Here is a 13,827-nt window from a genome sequence, read left to right as displayed (position 1 = left end):
GCTGCCTCGGTGCTATAGTGATCCCACAGACCGAGACGGAGAGGTCAGGGGTGGTTTGGTTAGTAGATGGTGGAAAGACAAGAAGTTCAGTCTTAGAAAGATTAAGTTTCAAGAAGAGAGAGGACATGATGTTAGAGACAGCAGAGAGACAGTCACTAGTGTTCTGGATTAAGGCAGGGGTGATGTTATGTGCTGAGGTATACAGCTGGGTGTCATCAGCATAAAGATGATACTGGAAACCAAATCTGCTGATGGTTTGTCCAATGGGGGCAGTATAGAGAGAGAAGAGAAGAGGACCTAGGACTGATCCCTGAGGAACCCCGACACTGAGAGGAAGATGAGAAGAGAAAGATCCAGAAAAGGAGACACTGAAAGTGCGGTCAGAGAGATAGGAAGAAAACCCAGAGAGTGCAGTGTCCTTTAGGCCAATGGAGTGAAGCATCCTAAGGAGGAGCTGGTGGTCCACAGTATCGAACGCTGCCGATAGATCCAGGAGAATGAGGAGAGAATAGTCACCTTTGGATTTTGCAGTGAGGAGATCATTGGAGACTTTAGAAAGAGCAGTTTCAGTGGAATACATAGAGCGGAAACCAGATTGTAGGGGGTCAAGGAGGGAGTTAGCTGAGAGATAGCGGGTTAGTCGAGAATAGACCAAGCGTTCCAGGAGTTTGGAGATGAAAGGGAGGTTAGAAACTGGTCGGTAGTTAGTAGCATTGGATGGGTCCAGTGAAGGTTTCTTTAGTAAAGGGGTAACAATAGCATGCTTGAAAGAAGAGGGGACGACACCAGAAGAGAGAGAGAGATTGAAAATTTTAGTTAGGTGAGAAGTGACTGCTGGGGAGAGAGACTGTACCAGATGTGAGGGGATGGGGTCACTGATGCAGGTAGTGGGGCGAGCAGAGGAAAGGAGCCTAGACACTTCTTCCTCTGTGACTGGCTCAAAGGAAGAGAGTGAACAAGATAAGGTATGGGAGGGAAGGGGATTGGAGGGGTGAGTGGATTGAGCAATTATTTCCTGGCAGATACAATCAATTTTATCCTTAAAATAGGCGGCCAGATCTTCAGCCCCAAGGTCTGTGACAGGTGGCTGTACCTTTGGTGTTAGTAAGGAGTGAAGGGTATCAAAGAGCCTTTTGGGGTTGTTAGAGAGAGAGGATATGAGATTAGTAAAATAGACCTGTTTAGCAAGGGGAAGGGCAGAGTTATAAGTTTTTAGCATAAATTTGAAGTGTAGAAAGTCTGCAGATGTGCGCGATTTTCTCCACAGACGCTCAGCAATCCTGGAGCACTGCCGAAGGAAACGAGTTTGTTCAGTGTGCCAAGGTTGCCTGCGTGTGCGTTGAAAATTTCGGATAGTGAGTGGTGCCATCTCATCTAGGGCGCTTCTGACAGTGTGATTATAGTGGTTAGTAGCCAGGTTTGGACAGGTGAAAGAGGAGATGGGGGGCAGTGCAGTCTGTAAGTTTTCTGTGAGTTGGTGAGTATCTATTGCACGTGGGTTCCGGTATGAGTGATGGGTGGAAGGATTCTGAGAATGAGAAGGATTATTGAAAGTAAAAGAAAGGAGATTATGGTCTGAAAGTGGAAAGGAGGAATTGGTAAAATCAGATATTGAAGATGGTTGGGAGAAGACCAAATCGAGGATGTTTCCCTCACTATGAGTGGGGAAATCGCAGAGTTGTGAAAGACCTAGAGAAGTAGTCAGTGCTAAGAGCTGAGAGGCAGGAGGGGAAATGGGAGTGTTAACAGGGATGTTGAAGTCTCCCATGATGATGGTTGGAATGTCACAGGATAAAAAGTGAGAGAGCCAAGAGGCAAAGTGGTCAAGAAACTGGTAGGGTGAGCCAGGAGGACGGTATACTACAGCCACACGAAGAGAGAATGGGCGGAAAAGTCTGAGGGTGTGGACCTCAAAAGATGAGAAAGTAAGAGAAGGTACAGGAGGAATGACCTGGAAAGTGCATTGTGGAGAGAGGAGTATGCCTACCCCTCCTCCCGGCCTATTCTCTGGTCTGGAAGAGTGAGAAAAGTGTAAACCGCCATAAGACAATGCTGCAACGGAGGCAGAGTCATCCTGCTGGATCCATGTTTCCGTAATGGCAAGCATGTCAAAAGACTTAGAAAGAAAGAGGTCATGAACTGATTCTAGTTTATTACACACAGAGCGGGCGTTCCATAGGGCACATTTAAAAGGGGTTACGGGTGGAGAAGGAGAAGAGGGGATACACTGAATCTTTATAAGGTTAGCAGGGTTTCTGTGTGAAGTGTTAAAATAAGCAGAAGGTGGGCCTGGGTTAGGAGAGATGTCCCCTGCAGCAAGCAGAAGGAGAAAGAAAAGAGACAAAAGATGCTGCAGAGATTTATAAGAAGTTATTTCTTGCTTCATGGCAGAAGACTGTGATAAGTTAGTCTGGTTACATAACGTATAGAGTGTGTGAGTGGTAAAGAAAGGTGAGTGAAGAAGGGAGGCATTGATATGGATAGTTGGTACTGGTGGAATAGAAGGGCGGTGGGCAAGTAAAACAACCATGGCAAACAGGGAGAAAATGGAAAACATTTTGAGACAAACATAATTGTTCATTTTTCTCTGCCATCTTACCTGTCTAACTGCAATGTCAAACTGCAATGTCAAACTGCAGTTTCATACTTCTCAGAATATTATTATACTTAGCAGAATATTATGCTAAGCAAACAAAGAATGCAAGCATCCTATACTATCACAAAATTTATACCCAGAGAAGACAAGAGACCAGGCCCTCATTTAGCTCATAAAATAATTAATCTAGGACACTTAACACATGTGGATCAAGTTCTGAACAGAGAAAAACAAACTCATTGAGGGGCATAGATGAATATTAAATCAGGTAGGACAGAAAAGGGTCAAATGTTACAGAAAGAAACAGACACATGCAATAATAGGGCAATTAACAGATATATACCATTGCAGAGAGTGAGACTGGATTTAAAGACACAGTAGATGGGTGAAAAATGATTCAGCAATCAGAGATATATACCATTGCAGAGAGTGAGACTGGATTTAAAGACACAGTAGATGGGTGAAAAATGATAACAATCACCGAATATCTCACTACTATATGTCACGTGTGGAGAGCAGAGAAAACAATGAAGAGGGTTATGAGCACAGAGCCATAGCGAGGTTAGGACGGCATCGATCATAGCTTTATGTTAAGCATTTATTATAATATCCTACCTGATCTTTTGTGATTTTTATGGCTTTCGTCAGATCAGACTTGCAGTAGAATCGCACGTTGTTGACTGGATTTTGCTCTTTCATTCCGTAATCCATATGAATGACCTACACGAAGTATGAAACGTTAAAATAAAATATGTACAAGAATAAACTATGCTTTTTGGGTCATGTGGGCAATTAAAGGCAATGTTCAACATTTAACAATAATGGGTAAAGGGAAGTAAGTGGCTCTGGTTCCCACATCGCTCCAGTACTTGTGGTCATCTGACCAAAAGCTTCGGAAAGGTCACAGGACCCGCTTCATGCTACAAGTGGCCTCCTCGGAGCATGGGATATCACTTCCATTGGTGTCTCCATGTCCAAGGAGGACAAAACTCTTTGCTCAATTAGGATCCCAAAGAAAAAAACATCAGGTCATATGCAAAACCAAAAACAGGATGTACGTGACGGGCTCATTAGAAAACCATCTTTTTTTGCAGACTTGGAGAAAAAAAAAAAAACAAAAAAAAACAGATGGAGTACAGAAGTGAAAAAAAAAACAGATGCGGATAGAATACGGACCGCACACGGATACCACACGTCAACTTTTTTTTGCTGATGTACAACTGCAATATCCATCTGCAGGAGCCTTTAGGCTCCATTCATATGTCCGTGTCAGCAGTTGTGTGCCATGAGCCGCGTGGAGAAAGAAAGGATGAGCGTCCTCACCGCTCCCCTCTCCGTAGGGAGTGGAGCAGCTGCAACTCTGTCCAGAGAGGCTGCGCTGCTCGGATACGGTGGCGATACACCGTTTGCTCGCTGCACAGTGCCCATGCATAATGCACCTCTATGGCGGTTGTGAGCTGGCTGCCATTTCTATGGCTAGCTCACGCCTGCCATATACGGACCTGTGAATGGAGCCCAAATATGTTTTTTTTTTTTCAGTTTTTTAACTTCCTTGAGTGTGTTCATTTTGTGCCATATTCTTTTTATTTCTGCTTTTGTGTGGTCTCATGTGGTCGCAGTTGATTTTAGTAACCCCAATCTTTTTTTATTCTCCCAAATCTCTGTTTGTGGCCAGTACAAGTAACGAGGACTTACATCCACTATGAAATCTTCTGGGTCCAGCTTGATGTCCGGTACCCCTCCTACAATCACCGGCGGGGTGCAGTTGGCCAGGTCGGCTGGTAGTTTATCATACTCGTCCTGTAAAACATAGACCAGTAAATAGAAAACCGATAATAGATAATGGGATAGGAAAGACACAGCGATTGTCGGACGTCGTGATCTCACCGGTTTTATCTTGGCATCGTCGTTGGGCTGAGTCTGTCCCACATACTTATAGAGCTGACGCCGTTCCACTTTACGTAGTATATCTCCGGATTCCAGCAGTTTAGGATCAGTGGAGTATAAGATCTGGTGGAAAATATTATCTGGGAAGGAAAATGGTAAAAAGGACACAACATAAGATTACTACATAACAAAGTAACGTAATCGCCCGTTTACCAGCGTAACAATTACTTCACAAAACTGGTTTTTCCATAGAGACTCTTTAAAAACAAAGATCACAAAACATTCCAGACCATTGTATATGTCTATACTCCTTGTATATATAACGTACAGACTATTGTCTATACTTCATAGCAACTGTATGTTAACTCTTTCATGCAGAATGACTTGCATGCCAATTATAAATGGGGTGCGGCTCCTGCACACGCAAGTGGGATGATGCATGATGAGCCTCCATATCTGGGCGATCCCCGATCGCTGCTAAACCTCTACCAGAATTAGCCGTTCATACAGTGACAAAAGCAACCACTCCCATCATGGCTATACGCTAAATGCCCAGCCTATAGGTGACCAGTTAGTTTATTATCACAAATGATGAAGTCATCCCTTATCCACAGGATAACAAGTTGTGCTGAGTGCACTCAAACCACAAAGTTGGGGTTCGTACTGAACCTGAGGATCGACATCTCTATTGTTAACGCCCACGAACCAAAGAATAAAGAAGACTTATCAATTTCAGCGCACAGTGAGCCCACGAGAAAGTGACGCAAATGCTTTTTTTTTCAAAAATTTTACCACATTTGCAATGTTTTTCCAGCTTCCCAGTACACGGCATGGAATAATAAATAACATCACTGAGAAGTAACATTTGTTACACAGAAAATAAGCCCTCACACAGCCTTGTACACGGAAAAAGGAAATAAGTTTTAGGTATTTAAAGGTGGAGAGCGAAAAATTTACGAAAAAAAGGCTGTGATGGAAAGGGGTTAAATGCCGCTGGTGATTTTGCAGTTAACTGGTGGGGGTTCCGAACCCGTACAGATTTTTAAAATTTAGGTTTTAATGGGTCTGTTCATAACAACGGTGAGGGTCCAACTGCTGGGATACCCACCAATCACGACAATGGGACCCCCTTACCAAGAGAATGGGGGTCCCATTCTCCCTAGTAGGTCCTTGCTCTCCATTCAGAACTCTGAGACTCCCATAGAATTGAATGGAGCAACAGGACCCACGCTTGTCCTGCCGCTCAACCAAGCAGTGAGAATGGGACCTCCGTTTCCTAGATTTGCAGGGGGTCCCTCATTTTGTGATCAGTGGTGTTCCCAGCAGTCGGGCCCTCATCAATCTCCTTTATCATCCTCTATTCTGTGGGTAGGGGATAGCTTAAGTTAAGATAACCCCTTTAATAAGCGAATGGTAAAGAATCTGTGTATTTGGCGTACAGCATTGACGGGTCTAGTACCAGAATATGGGATAACTTCAGTTTGGATAACCCCTTTAAAGAAGATAATCATATAAACATGGCCTCCAGCTCTCAGTAATCAGAATCCAACTAATTATTTAGGTTACACCTTTCTTCGCTTTCTTCTGTATTCATTATAACGTTTCAATATTCATAAATCCCTGAACTTGCACGTATTGCAGCAAACATCCGGAAACCTAATCATACATTTATTCAGTGTAAAATGAGTAAATACATATTTATAGGTCACCATCATATCCCAAAGCCGACACAATAGGGATGAGGGCCCTGCTCACAAGAGCTTACAATCTACGAGGAGGAAAGGCGACACAGGAGGCGGCGGCGCTTGTACAATGGTCTAGCCATTCTGTATAAAGAATAAAATAAATAGATAATCCTGTCTCCGGCTAAAAGTACCGAATCCTGTACAATGTTATCATGTACGGATTGATTACATGCACAGGGTTGGTTAGTGAAGAAAAAAAAAGAAAAAAAAAGGAAGAGAAAGTAACACATAGTTAGTGAACGCGATAAGCTTTTCTGAAGAGAGGGGTTTTTAGAGCAAGTTTTAAGCCTTAGGAGTTGAGTATTTGTCTGATAGTCCGAGGTAGCGCATTCCAGAGAATTGGTGCAGCTCAGGAGAAGCCCTTTAGACGCAAGTGAGAGGTTTGGATTAAAGAAGATAATAATCCATGATCACTGCCAGATCGAAGAGCAGGGGCTGGGCAATAGACTGAGAAGAGTGAGTAGAGGCAATGCGGTGCAGCATTGTGAAAATATTAAGATGATAATTAGTGGGAACAGGAGGAAGAACGGTGTTATTACTGACGCTTACAACCCAGGAACCAGAGAGATGAAATGTGGGAACAGGAACAATATGAGAGGAATGAGCAATGCACTGGAGTAATAATACAAAGGGTACCCCCAATGTAGAGGTCATCCTCAATGGGCATCATTCCATTCTTCATTGGCGATTTATGCACGCATTATGCAGCATGACACAGACTCACCTGTCAGCTTGGTATAAGCGACCATGTCATCCACCGAGCCAGAGATGGTATAGAGCTTCCCCCCGGATCCTTCTATCTGTATATGCGGATCAGCTTTCAATAATGCGTCTGTAATCCTGAACCAAAACACAAACACACAGGGGAGTAAAACACAAAAACTTCTCAGCAAGGATTTCTTCAAACTTATACAAGCAACAGTTTGGTTCTCTTTTTTACATTTTTTTGGATTTTATTACTTTGCTCTTCATAAATCCCAAGTTTCCTTCGACATATGATATTCATGGTCTGCAAACTAGATTGTCAGAAACAAGGTCTTCCGAGAGCAGTAAAAGCAGCCTGGTGCATGCTAAATGTAGGACTAGTGTGTATAATGTAAGAAACAGCAGCAAGGTGGGAGGTGATTGTCCACAGCAGTGAGACTAATGAGGAAAAGTTACATGCAAGTCATTATGGGAAATGTAGGAAACTGCTATATCAATTGTTAACCCCCTGAACCACTCCCTCTTAAACTTATGTTAAAGGGGTTTTCCCCATCTTCTGTATATATGATGTATCCATATGATCTCTCATGATTCTGCGGACCCTTATCCCCCTGTTTGGCCAATTGGAATGAAGACTTTGCCGCGTTTGCATGACCACTCTCCCTTCAAGTCTATATGAGTGGTTGCAGAAATTCATGAAATACTAAATATTAAGGCATCCGTCATATTACACGGGCAGGTACAATTGGTTGTGGAGCAGTGTAAGAAAGCTGAATGATGAAGAATAAGTACCCGGCCTTACATTGTCTCAATGATGTTCCCAACTTTATGCTGGTATGCCCGTCGATGAAGGCAGTTGCGTGTGTGGAACATGTCATACAGATTTCCAACCTCCTATAAGAGAAGTAGGGGGGGGGGGGTAGACAAGTTTATGGCAGAATAATAATTATAGAGTAAAATGATTTACATACGAAAACTATTTTGAAATATTCAGTTTATCAAAGGAACCGGCTGCAGTCTACATTATGGGCAGAAAGGGGGAGGTAGAAAGAGGGTAGTGCAAGGCCCCATGAGCACAAACTTTTTTTTTTCAGCCGCATGCCATCCTTACCGTACCGTTTTAATGCGGGTGGCACATGGATACATCCACTTCAATGGGTAATAAGGTCATCCATTTGAATGACTGTATTGACCACCGTACTGGGGTCAGACCCGTACAGATTTACGGCACAGCCTCTTATGGTCAGGAGAGGGGTGAGGAGCGCACGGACGTGTGAAAGGGGCCGTATTCTGAGGAGCTAAGCCATGAAGTCAAGCTCTACCAGCCACCCCTCAAAATAACCTCACCCTCCTGTCTAGACGGCGGCTGCTTGTTCAACGCACGCGCCAACTCTCAGGGCTCCATGACTTAATGATACGAAGGGACATGGGGATTAAAAGTGGTTTCTGACCAGTAAACGGCCACCAGGAGAAACAAGATGAAGACTTTGACACAGATGCCGAGCTGTACAAGGCGCTAGTGATGGTTTCATGTGCACAGGGCTGGTGACAGGCGCAATTCATCCCCCACAAAGTTTGTTTTTTAACTCCAGAATGACTTCTAACTTCTTGGCAAGTAAATAAGCTGCCTATTGCCCCTTTTGGCTTCCCTCCACTTATAACAAAAGTCAGATCTGTCTTCTAATGGACAGAACTGAAGATGACCCTAGTCCATATACTACTCAGCATCCCTTACTACAAGCCATAGCACTGAGCACTGGCAGATTCAACCAGTCTTTGTATCGCAAGAACAGCAGTTCATCTGTCGGACCACCATGTAATACTACCCTTCCCCTACATCCGGCACGGCTTTCTTTCTACAAAATACATTTATCAGTTTTCCGACGTCTTGATGTCATAACGAATTCTCACCTTCTCTCTGGTGCATATGTGTTTCTTCTTCCCAACGGCACAAACTCGGGCAAACTTTAGAAAACGCTTATAATCAAAATTGTTCTGAATCCCGAGGTGGTGACAGTCCCTGCGCAATAAGAAATTAAAGGTAAAATTCCTAGTGATCAGCACTTTTCTAAATTTTTTAAAAATTTTTACACACATTTACACAAATATTATAAACAAATATAATGGTTTCCATATAAATTGTGATGAAAAATCGCCTGAATTTCTGGGGAAGGTCAACCAGCAAATGTCTATAGGGCCTCTCGACTCTTTCTCGACCACCTGATACTTTTTTTTCGGAGGAGTCTGGGCATTGGGACAGTCCATTTGCTACATTGTGCTTGTAGAAGGGTAACATAGCGGACCAATAAGTGGCCAGCATCTAGTGTGTATTGGTGCCTTCACCAGTTCCCACCTTCCAAAGCCATTATTTTATTTTTGTGTTTTTTTGTATTTGTTGAGGGCTTATTTCCTAGAAGAAGATTTAGTATCATATGCAATGTTCTGGCCAACTGGAAGAAAGATATTTTTGAATGCGATAGAAAAACATACAGAAACTAATTAAAAATCAATAATTCAAAGTTGACGGTTACCTAGCAAAATAGTCCCATTTGTCCACATCAATCCCGTTGCGCTTGTTGGCCACCACCTCATAAAGAAAGCTTTTGTCTTCCTGCCGACCTTCGTAACGCCACTGTAAACGAAGAATATAAGAGTTAGAAATTAAGACAGCAAACCCAAACAGGCCCATCTTCTTATCAGAGGTCATGAGGACGGCCATCTTGAATTATTCAAATGACATTTAATTAGCATATGGAGATCATGAGATCCACAATCTCCCAATAGGTGACAGACCTAGAGGCGGCACTTGCTCCTATCAAGTATTTATGACATATCCCTAGGATGAGACCCAATTTAGTAAATCGGGATAACCATTAGCTTGTTAGCGCTATATTGGAAACGGATACCAATGAGCTCATACGATCATAGCCGTTTGATGCAGCCATTAAGTTTCCCATGAATGTCAGGCCAGGTGTGGACATGACCATCGGCAAAATAACACCAATGAGAAGTATGTGGAATGATCAATATCCTACTTATTTCATCAGCTAAAAACCTAAAAAGGGGAATCCTTCCGGGTATACAACAAAGGACAATGGGGGAGATTTATCAGAAGTGTCTGAGAGCAGAACTGTTCCAGTTGCCCATGGCAACCAATCAGAGCTCAGCTTTCATTTTCCCACAGCCGTTTATAAAATTAAAGCTGAGCTCTGATTGGTTTCCATCGGCAACTACAACAATTTTACCTCAGAAACTTATGATAAATCTCCCCCACTACGCTATACAAGTTACTTACAGATGTTCTGGGACTAGAGTCTTCAGGTGGAAGAGGTCCGGCTATCTGTTCCTTAATAAATTTCAGGTCTTCAGGCAAGACAAGGCCGTATCTTGTCATTACCTCCTGCAGCCCATTGGATTCAATAAGGTGGTCAAACATTTGCACAGAGGCCGTCTCGTGCTGAAAATGTAAGAATATCGTAGATTAAACTGCACAGCCATAGACATGACAGAAGGACAATATGCACTTTAAGGCTATATTCACACATCGGCGCTGCGGAGCGCAGCGCAGCTCACCCCCGCCCCTCTCCATAGGAATATACACCTCGCGGCGCCGTATCACGTAGAAAGATAGGACATGTCCTACGGGCTACGGAGCAGTACAGTAACACACATAAGCTGCACATACGTCCCCCATACATTCGGGTCAATGTAGCCTTAGGCTGCATTCACACTGCCGCAAGGGGGACGTATATATGGCACACGTGCGGCACCATACCGCTCCATACCCCATGAAAAAATAGGACATGTCTTATTTTTTCACGGCTTACGGCGCCATGTATCCCTATGGAGAGGGGCTGGGGTGAGCAGTGCTCTCCCCCTCCTACTCTCCCCGTGCGCTGCCGTGTGCCCGCCGCGCTACGGTCATGTGAATCCAGCCTCAGTTAGTAGAGCTTGGATAATTTCTCCTTTATCAGACCCTAAATCCCCAGAAGCTGAGCCAATTATCTTTTAATACATCTATAATCTAATTTTAAAGAAAAAGGCCTACAACTGTGTGTCTACAGCAACTCTATGTAGTCTGTTGCTATAGCAACACATCTGCAAACAAACCCTGCCAAGACAGAAATTGCAGTCATATCTATTACCTACGTGCTATACATTCAGTATTCAGAAGGAGTTTTACATAGGATGGGTAATAAATATTTGATCACTGCTCTACCCTATAAACATAATGATACCAGGGGGTTTAAGAGAAGAGGGCATACATTTGAAGATTTGTAGATTCTGTAGATCTTTGGGCACCAAGTAGAATCCAAATTTCTTCTGATGTGCTTCGAATGAACCTTTTTTTTGCTCCATTTGTCATGGAAATTGGACAATTAAACAGATTGAAACTAAACAGGACCTTCTTTTGATTTTATACAAAAACAATCATTTTATACAAATTTTTTATAAGGCTGCATTCACACTACCATACACTTGCCTAGCTGTAGTGGAGGAGGGTTGGGTGCGGCTCACCCATCTCCTCTCCATAACAAAAAGCCGATGCATGGCCGGGGAAAAGACAGAGCCGCCGGAGCCGTCAATCCAGTCACAAATTTGTTGTTGTAGCCCATGAAGGTCATGTGATGGGGGCCTTAGGGTGACGATTAGCATAAAATAAAATAGAGATTACGTTTTGTATCTCATTGTGGACGAGCTTGAGGGTGTTATTTACTAATTCCTAGAACAGCTCTCTAATCTCCCCATATGGTTCTACCGGAATTCTGTGCCCGCTTCCTTGCCCTTTGGAAATCCTCCAGCCCTCCCTCCTGATCTTTTACACTGGATTTTCACAGTTGAAGATGTTCGGAGAGTGGTGGACGTCCCTGCTACACCACACTCGGGACTCTTTCCTTGCTCCCTGGACCTATGGATTATGTTTCAGGGGACTGCGGCATATGTTAAACTCTTTTGACCTGCCCCCTACACGAGGTGCTGTTACCCGCCTACTAGTTGCCCTGTGGGTTTCCCGGTTTGTGTTTGCCCCATTAGTCCCCCCCACCCCCCATTCTTTCTCACTTGTCCCTCTCTATTCTCCCTCTGCTCCTGTCCTGCGATCTGCTTGCTGTCCTGCTTTTTGGCTTGGGACCTTTTTGTATAAAGCTTTTTACGTTTTATGACAATATGGATAGGTCTTGTATTTTGCACCCCAGGTTATTTTACATTGTGTCGTCATCTAACTTGTGGCGTTTCATCTTGCCACGTGTTTGGTCGCGTTCGCTTCTTTTGGAATGTGAGATCTTTGTTCTTCTCGTTTTGTTTTAAATAAAGAATTTAAAAACCAAAAAGAAAAAGTCTGTCTAAGGCTACATTCACACTACAGCATGGGGGACGTATACGCGGCCGACATACGTCCCCCATACACTTCCATGGGCTCGCGGCGCCCTACGGGAGCGATACGGTGCAGCACACGTGCGGCACCGTACCGCTCCGTAGCCCGGGAAAAGATAGGACATGTCCTATCTTTTCCCGTATTACGGCGCCGCGGCCATACATCGCTATGGAGAGGGGCAGGGGTGAGCTGCGCTCACCTCCTCTCCCTGCGCTGCCGTGTGCCCGCCGTGCTACGGTGCGGCGGGCTCACGGCAGTGTGCATGCAGCCTAACGGTTATCGTGTCGTCTGACGAGTGGTGACCCACCTTGAATTTCTTCTGTGGACACGCGAGAGGCATGAATCTTCCATCAAACATATGAGAGAAAGGTCCATGACCTGAAATATAAGACAATTCTCCGTGACACATCATTCACTCATCCCGCGGGGAAAGGAGTCTACACATGGAGGATATTTACCCAAGTCATGGCACAGGCCGGCAATCTGCACACACAAGATATCTCGCTCATTGATTTGGAGGTCTGGTTGTCTTTCATGTAAGGTCCTAACAAGGCATCCGGCCAGGTGACAGACACTGGAGACGGAAGAGAGAACCATTATATATAATAATCCATATAATAGATAAACACAGCCTGGTCATTTACACTGCAGTTGAAGACCGATGTTGATTTTTACTTGTGTTTAGGAGCTTGTAAACGAATAGAAATCGTTAAAATATCATAAAAAACAGGAATCCAGCGGAACATTTGTTACACAGTAAATGAGTGTGGACAAAGGAGAACACAAGACGCTGCATGGTACAGGAATGAGGTGGTTACATACCCGATGGAGTGCTCAAATCTATTGTGGGAAGCTCCAGGGAAGACAAAGTAGGTGCCGCCAAGTTGTTTGATATATCGCAGGCGCTGGAACTGAGGAGTGTCTATAATGTGAACCAGCAGGGGGTGCAACTCAATATGACCATGGATCGGGTCATTGAAGACCTAAAACGCAAAACAAGGATATTAAAACAAAGAAAGTCTTATAAGTTCTGCATTTCCAACAAGGCATAGCCAAGAATCTTATACAATTTTCCAATAAACTTTCTGTATCAATTCCTCACATTTTCTAGAGCTCTGCTTGCTGTCATTCAACAGGAAGCTTCTATGTTTACTTCTTGTGGATAGAAACCAATCCCTGGTCATGTGATGTCACACAGGTGCATTGGCTTGTTATATCCCTGGTCATGTGATGTCACACAGGTGCACGGCTTGTTATATCCCTGGTCATGTGATGTCACACAGGTGCACAGCTCATATCCATGGTCATGCGATGTCACACAGGTGCACAGCTCACTATATCATGTCACACAGATGCACGGCTTGTTAGATCCCTGGTCATGTGATGTCACACTGGTGCACGGCTTGTTAGATCCCTGGTCATGTGATGTCACACAGATGCACGGCTTGTTAGATCCCTGGTCATGTGATGTCACACAGATGCACGGCTCGTTATATCCCTGGTCATGTGATGTCACACAG

General features: G+C 44.0%; 1 protein-coding gene across 1 annotated transcript in view; it reads right to left on the bottom strand.

The window, feature by feature from the left end:
• The window catches only part of SAMHD1 (SAM and HD domain containing deoxynucleoside triphosphate triphosphohydrolase 1), a 30,270-nt gene that overhangs the window by 7,150 nt on the left and 9,293 nt on the right, over positions 1-13,827 (bottom strand). Inside the window, exons 4-14 of the mRNA XM_072112224.1 lie at positions 13,130-13,290; positions 12,766-12,881; positions 12,615-12,685; positions 10,229-10,390; positions 9,465-9,565; positions 8,845-8,953; positions 7,736-7,827; positions 6,953-7,068; positions 4,484-4,623; positions 4,292-4,396; positions 3,212-3,316 (exon numbers count right to left, since the gene is read on the bottom strand). Of these exons, the coding sequence (XP_071968325.1) occupies positions 3,212-3,316; positions 4,292-4,396; positions 4,484-4,623; positions 6,953-7,068; positions 7,736-7,827; positions 8,845-8,953; positions 9,465-9,565; positions 10,229-10,390; positions 12,615-12,685; positions 12,766-12,881; positions 13,130-13,290 (1,278 nt within the window). The remainder of the gene's footprint in view (positions 1-3,211; positions 3,317-4,291; positions 4,397-4,483; positions 4,624-6,952; positions 7,069-7,735; positions 7,828-8,844; positions 8,954-9,464; positions 9,566-10,228; positions 10,391-12,614; positions 12,686-12,765; positions 12,882-13,129; positions 13,291-13,827) is intronic.

Source organism: Engystomops pustulosus, chromosome 6, assembly GCF_040894005.1.
Source record: "Engystomops pustulosus chromosome 6, aEngPut4.maternal, whole genome shotgun sequence".
Classification (NCBI taxonomy): domain Eukaryota; kingdom Metazoa; phylum Chordata; class Amphibia; order Anura; family Leptodactylidae; genus Engystomops; species Engystomops pustulosus.
Note: the sequence above shows the minus strand (reverse complement) of the source record. Positions and strands in the feature narration are given on the sequence as shown.